The 7,255-nt window shown below is 56.4% G+C and overlaps 1 protein-coding gene across 1 annotated transcript in view; it reads right to left on the minus strand.

Moving 5' to 3' along the window:
* Window positions 1–7,170, minus strand: part of CELSR2 (cadherin EGF LAG seven-pass G-type receptor 2) — a 24,621-nt gene extending 17,451 nt beyond the window's left edge. The window contains exon 1 of the mRNA XM_007949788.2: window positions 3,864–7,170. Within this exon, the coding sequence (XP_007947979.1) occupies window positions 3,864–7,170 (3,307 nt within the window). The remainder of the gene's footprint in view (window positions 1–3,863) is intronic.
* Window positions 7,171–7,255: the final 85 nt, after the last annotated feature.

Below are 7,255 nucleotides of genomic sequence, written 5' to 3' on the forward strand. Positions count from 1 at the left end.
AATCCTACTTCCGTAGTGATACTGCCTCGGAAACCCAAGGAGGGGTCACTATGAGTCGGGTTTGACTCGACGGCACATAACAACAACAACAACATGGGCACTCTGGTGGCATAGTGCCTAAGGCATTTGACTGCTAACCAGAAGGCTGGTGGTTCAAATCCACCAGCCACTCCTCGGAAAGAAGGTTGGGCAATCTATTGCCATAGTGATAACAGCCTTGAAAACCCAAGGAGGGGTCGCTATGAGTCAGACCTGACTTGACAGCAATGAGTTTGGTGTTTTGTTTTGTTTCTAAATATCTTATACATATTAGGTGTTCAGTAAGCACCAAGATGTTGATATCAATCTATTCTGTCTTCACAGTGAAGAAACGGTCTTTAAAACTCAGCAGCAGAGGCCTGGATCAGATATAAAAACTCCCTGGATCAGATATAAAAAACTCCCTAGCAGGGATGGGGGTTCTCTGGGTGACGTAAACAGTTAAGTGCTCAGCTACTAATTGAAAGGTTAGTGGTTTGAACCCACTCAGAGGTGTCATAGAAGAAAGGCTTGTCAATCTGCTTCTGAAAGGTCACTGCCATGAAAATCCTATGGATCAGTTCCACTTTGTAATACATGAGGTCACCATGAGTCAGAATCAACTTGATGGCAATTTTTTTTTTTTTCAGGTATGAGCAGGAGCCATTGTTTATGGGGCGGTATAGGAGAGCAAGGAATCTGGGAATAGATTCTGCCTCTATGTCATACCTACTTGAGGTGGCTGACTATACTGAGTGGCTCAGTTGAGCCTGGGAAGGCTGAAGGCAGACACTCATCTCAGCCTTGTTCTCAGCCCACACACCACCTGCCCTCCAGCTTCACTGCTTGAGATTGCATGACCCACCTGCTCTCATCAGGAAGCCTGCTTGTCATCACCCACTTCTGTTCCTCCTGCTCTTGCCTGGAAGCTACTGCACAGGCTATTCCTTCCTACCTGATCCACCCAGACACCAGCCCACAGCCCTCCTAATCTTCTAGATTGCCCTAAACTCACCTACTCCAGGAAGCCTGCCCAGATTTATGCCTTAGGGCTCTACTGTCCTCCCTATTTCAGAACCTCTTGCATGAAGGTACAGAGCTGGTAGAGGGCTCATGTGTACCTGATGCATCTGCCCAGTGATTCCTTGATGGGATATTCCCTCCAGGCAGAATGCAGCTCAAGATTCCACACAGTGCTCTTAACTGAGTGGAAGTGGGGAGGGGGTGCTCAAGGCCAATGAACAAGATAAACCTCACCACTTCTCAGCTCTGGGAACAAACATTCCTCCCTCCTCTGTCCCCCTTTCCCCTCCAAGCCCCTTCTGTGCCCCTCTCCAAGCAAATCTCTGTTGCTTCCCATCTGGTCCACCATCTGTAGCCACCTGCTCCCTCTACTATTGTCCTCCATCCCCAGTAGTCAACCTACTGCTCTCTCCTTCCTCTTTGTCCCTCTCCCCTACTTTGACCTGGGTTGCCCCTAGGTGCAAAAGCAGAAATGGGAACAGAGGAGAAGGGTACATTGTCTGAGCCATCTTTCTGGTCTGAAAAGAAAGGGTTGGGATAGGCTTTGGCCCCAGGAGACACCACCTGTCCCAGTACCAAGACAGCCACACCTGGCAAAGTGCCAGGTCCCATAGTGGGGCAGAATTAGACTCCAAGCCTCTCTTCCCTGGCACATGTGCCAGTGGAGACTGTAGGCTGGGAGAGGATCTGCTGCTCTGGGGGCCAAGAGGCCATGGGCAGGAGCTCTTGTGTGTTCCTGAATTCTAGGGAGAATTCAGGCTCCAGGAGAGCCATCTGGACCAAGCTGGGCCAGCTGCAGCCACATGGAGCAAGGGAGGAGGAAGACAGAGACCAAACAGGGAAAGACAAAGACCCAGAAAAAGAGCCAGGCTGGATGGAGAAACTGGAAAAGGAGGAGAGAGCCATATACAGGAGTAGGGGGCCTGCAATGGGCAGGGATGCAGGAGAAAGAAGAGACAAAGAATATGAAAAAGAAAACAAAGGGGCAGTGGGAGTCAACTCTCCCTGAACCAGCCCCCTTGAACTTTGGGGTTGCCGTGGTGATTGCCTCTGAGGTTCAGGGCCTAGGAGAGAGGGTGGGGCTAGAGTCAAAGAGCTGAAGGGCTGGCCAAGGCTGTTGGTGCTGTCCCTGCCCTTAACCCTCTACTCTGGGGGAACCAAGGTCTGGAATAGGGGACTTCCTGTGCGTCATCTCTCGGTGTTGTACCATACTTACCTAGGGCAGGCTGGGGGTTGGGGACAAGAAGGAAAGGCCCTTCTTTTCTGCCCCCTTCCCACCTCCTCAAGTCTCATGGCACAGATCAGAATATGAGATACAGGAATCCAGTCTTGTACTTCCTCCTCCCGGAGGAGAAAATGAAGCATCAGGAAGAAGAGCCTTGAGAGCTCAGGTGCCCTGGCTGTATCTGTGTCCCATGGCCGGGGACGGTCATGAGGGGGGAGAGGGCTGAAGCCAGGCTTGGAGCCATGCTCTGACTCTTGAATGCCCCTCACTCCTCCAGGCCTACAGGCCAGGTCAGACACCCTGGGCGGGTGGTGGAAGTCTGCCAGGTTCTTTCCTCCCTTCCCTAATGTGTCTGAAGACTGAGTTCCACTTGGCTGGGGTGTGAGGCCTGGACCCATCTTCAGGGGCTGCAGCTAACAATGGTGCCCTCATGAGTCATTGTTGCTCCTCAGTTGTTCCCAGGCTTGGGGAAGGGTGTCAGCTCCCTGGGTCTGGTCTCTTCCTCACCACTGCTTCTCACTCTCTGTAGCTGACAGAAAAAACAGCATCCCCCAACCCTAACTCTCCTCCCCCAGCTCTGCTGTCCAGGGAGTCTGCAGGCTGAGCGCTTGGCCAAGCAACAGGAATGCCCTAGCCTGGGTCCTGGCCAGGCTCCCACGCCCCTGGGACTATGCTCTCTCCCCAGATCAAGTGTCCTGGGGTATCTGCCCCACAGACCAGCAGTCTCTTACTCTTCCTAGTCCCCACACCCCATTCCCTGAGAGCATGCCAGCCACAGCCAGGCCTGGTGCCCCAAGAACAGCCCATGAGGTGGTAAAGGGACCTGAAAGGCCTCAGCCTGCCCCTGGCTTCATCACAGCCCCTCCCTCAAGTGGGACTCTGAACCAGGGCCTCTGACAGTGGGGTCTATTTGGACAGAGACAATGAGCTCTGGCCTGACTTCCTGCAGGAGCTCTGGAGGGGCAGCCAGGCCAGGCTCTTTCTGCCTGGAGGGAAAAGAATGCACTAGACAAAGTCCTCGTCAGCCGGTCGGCGGCTCAGCCGGGAGCAAGAAGGGGCCAAAAGAGGCCCGACTGCAGGGTCCTGACCCCACGGCGGCAACACTGTGCCCCTACGACCCTCAGCTCTGCCAAAAGGCTGTATGAGATCACAGTGATATGCTGACAGGGCCGTGAAGGGATGCTGAGGGGCCTCGACTGCCTCTCCTCCACCAAAGGCCTCTCCACCCCTCCCCCAGCTCTCTTGGCCCCCCAGTCTTCCACCAGGCTTTTTTCACAATTCTTGGCAGCCATAGCCTGGGCAGCCTCAAAACACTTCCCCCTACCACGTCACAGGCTGGTAGGCAGGGGGCAGCCAACCGAAGCAGCCCAGCCCAGCCCAGCCTGGGGCAGCAGGCAGGGCCTGAACCAGCTGCCAGGATTCCTGGGGCTTTTTTCCCAAGCTGGTTCTTGCCCTCTAAACCTCTATGCCAGGCACTGGGCAGAGAGGTGGGTCAGCAGTCCTTCTTTGAATGGCTCCCTACCTCTAATAGCTGCCCACAGCCTCCCACCCCCACCAAGACCACCCCTACCCCAAGGTCCCCTCGGTCCTTCCTTACCTGACACCAGCACGCTCATGATGGCCTCCAGAGGCCGGTTGTTGTCCAGTGCCCGGCTCAGCCTCAGCTCCCCTGTGGAGGCATTGAGCAGGACAAGGCTGAGTTCATTTCCCCGCTCAAAGCTGTAAGTCAGGCTGTCCGAGATGTCAGGGTCATGGGCAGGCACGTGGCCGATGGCACCTCCAGGGAAGCTGCTGGAACGGTTGGTGACATAGTTGTTGAAAAGGATCTCAAAGTTGCCCAGCACTGGTGGGTTGTCATTGCGGTCAAGCAGGCGGACATGGACTGTAGCCCGGCTCACCAGGGGAGCTGATGTGGCCTGGATGACTAGGATGTATTCGGGCCGGTCCTCGTAGTCTAAGTCCACTAGGGCAGTCAGCTCCCCAGAGAAAATGTCCAGTTGGAAAACCTCAGGGATGTTGCCCTCCACGATCTGGTACATGATCTGGGCATTGGTGCCTTCATCAGGGTCAGTGGCTGTGACCCGGGCCACAGCCAGCCCAATGGGGCTGTTCTCTTCCACAAACACATCAAATTCATCCTGCTCAAAAACAGGTGGATTGTCATTCACATCCAACACAGTGACTGTCACTTCCATGGGTGTTCGGGCTGGGGGCATTCCCTTGTCCACTGCATATGCCCTCAAGATGTACTGGGCCACATTCTCACGATCCAGCCTCCGCAATGTCCGCACGATGCCTGACGTGGACTCTACAATAAAGTCTCCATCTCCATCATCACCCCCTTGGAAGGTGTAGAAAACCCGGCCATTCAGGCCAGAATCTCGATCAGTGGCTGAGATCTGCAGGACGCTGGTGAAAGGGGGCACATCCTCATAGATGCTGCCCTGGTAGGAGTCCCGCAGGAACTGAGGGGCATTGTCATTCACATCGTTCACCAGGATCTCCAAGTAGGTGGTATCAGACTTCTGGGGAATGCCATTGTCTCGTGCAGTGATGGCCAGTGTATAGGACACCTGGTCCTCATAGTCTAGCTCAGCCTGGGTAGTGACAGCCCCTGTGTCTGCATCAATGCGGAACTGGGGGATGCTGTCCTCCATGAAGTAAGTGATGCGGGCATTCTCGCCTGTGTCCTCATCTGTGGCGCTGATCAGCACCACTGTGGTGCCTGCTGGTCGATCCTCGTTAACATTCACTGTATAATGGGAGCTCTGAAAGACGGGGCGATGAGTGTTGGCATCGGTGACATTTACCACGACCTGTGCCGTGTCCTGCCGCGTGCCATCAGAAGCAGTGACAGCCAGCACATACTGCCGCTCAAGTTTGTAGTCCAGTGGCAGGGCAAGGGACACCAGGCCACCCCCACTCTGGCTAGTGATGGAGAAGCGGTTGCGGGTGTTGCCACTGGTGATCTGGTAGGTGATGACACTGTGGGCATCACGGTCCACAGCTGACACTGTCACCACGCTGGTGCCCACAGCTGCATCCTCATTGAGTCGCACTGTGTACTCTGGTTGGGTGAAGGTTGGGTTATTGTCATTGACATCGAGGATGGTCACACTGACACTGGCTGAGGCAGTGAGTGCTGGGGTGCCATGGTCTCGAGCTTCAACCCCAAAGCTGTAGAAATCAACGTCCTCCCGGTCCAGCTCAGCAGCCACGGAGATCCAGCCCGTTCCATTGTTGATGGTGAAGGGGAAGTCATGCCCAACCCCGGCAAGGCGGTATTCCAGGCGAGCATTGTCACCAGCATCAGCATCAATGGCCTGGACATGGAGAACAAGGTAGCCCAAGGGAACACTCTCCAGGACAGTAGCTTGGAAGGGGGTGCTGACAAAGATGGGGGCATTGTCATTAATATCCAGGACCTGCACTGTCACCAGGCCAGAAACGTTGGATAGTGGAGGACGGCCGCCATCCTGTGCTCGAACACGTAGCGTATATTCCTTGGTTGTCTCATAGTCAAGGGGGCTTACCACGTCCAGAGCCCCAGTCTGGGCATCCAGATAAAACTGGCCCCGAGCATTGCCACTCATGATGCTATAGTGCACCAGGGCATTGCTGCCCTTGTCTCGATCCGAGGCCGTGACTCGTAGTACTGGGGCCCCTGGGGCCACATCCTCCCGCACCTGGACCACATAGCGCTTCTCACTAAACTGGGGGGCATTGTCATTGTCATCCTCCACAGACAGGAAAACAGCAGCTGTAGCACTACGTGGACCCGGATCCCGACCCTGGTCACTTGCTTCTACTGTCAACTGGTAGGATTCCACCTCTTCCCGATCCACAGGTCCGCGGGTTCGGATCACCCCAGAGCGAGGGTCAATTTCAAAGACTTCAGAGGGGCTCCCCCCAGGCCCCTCCAGCAGGCGGTACAGAATATTGGCATTGGGAGGGGCATCGCCATCTGTGGCCCTGACAGTGAGCACCTCATAGCCAACCTCCAAGTTCTCCCTGAGGCTCTCCTTATATTCCTGCTGCTCAAAAACAGGGTCATGATCATTGGTGTCAGTCACCAAGATGGTGAGTGTGGCCAGGGCACTGCGCCGGGGCATGCCGTGATCCTGTGCCGTGACCCTGAAGACATGGGTACTCTTGGTCTCACGATCCAGCTCCTCAGCTGTGGTTACAGCACCAGTGATTGGGTCCAGGGAGAAGAAGTGGTTGGAGCGGCTATCGAAGAGGGCATCCATGGTGTACTCCAGACGACCTCCCTCACCCTCATCTGGGTCTATGGCTCTCAAGGATGCCACTGGGGTACCTGCTGGCTGATTCTCAGGAACTGTGGCCTGGTAGCTGGGGGGCTGGAACTGGGGGGCTGTATTCACATTCCTTTTTCGACGTCCACCCATGGACTCTCCTGCTGACCCTTCCCCTGTCCCTTGGCCTGGGGCCTGTGCCAGCTTGCAGGACTGGCATCTCAGCCGTGGGGCCTTTAGGCACGGGTACTCATGGGGCAGAGTGAGCTTGCCCTGTGGAGAAACGTGGCCTCCGATGCCCAGGAGGCGGCAGCTCCACGGGCAGCCTTCAGGGGCTGGAGGCAGGGGAATGTGGGCCCCAGATTCTGGACACCAGACCCTCAGGCCATCGTGGTGGGGCACCAGGTGGCCAGTCAGCTCGGTTCCCGCAGCTCTGCAGCGGCTGGTGTACAGCCAGAGGTTAGAGGAGGAGGCTGGACACAGCCAGCCCACGGAGGCACAGGCCCCTGAAGAGCCGCGTCCCCCGGACCCCAGGGAGCGACAGGGCCCCACTTGATCTCCCAGTAGTGGTGGCGGCGACAGCAGCAGCAGCAGCAGCAGCAGCGGCAGCGGCGTTGGGAGGGGGGCGCAAGCGGCTCGGCCACGCATCTCTCCCTGCTCCCGGCCGGCCGGGTCAACGGCGGCGGCGGCTCCTCCTCCGGCTCCTGCTGGCCCCGCCGCGCCTCATGCCCGG

The sequence above is a fragment of the Orycteropus afer genome, unplaced genomic scaffold (genome assembly GCF_000298275.1).
Source record: "Orycteropus afer afer isolate SDZICR_OR568_19922 unplaced genomic scaffold, OryAfe1.0 scaffold00010, whole genome shotgun sequence".
Classification (NCBI taxonomy): domain Eukaryota; kingdom Metazoa; phylum Chordata; class Mammalia; order Tubulidentata; family Orycteropodidae; genus Orycteropus; species Orycteropus afer.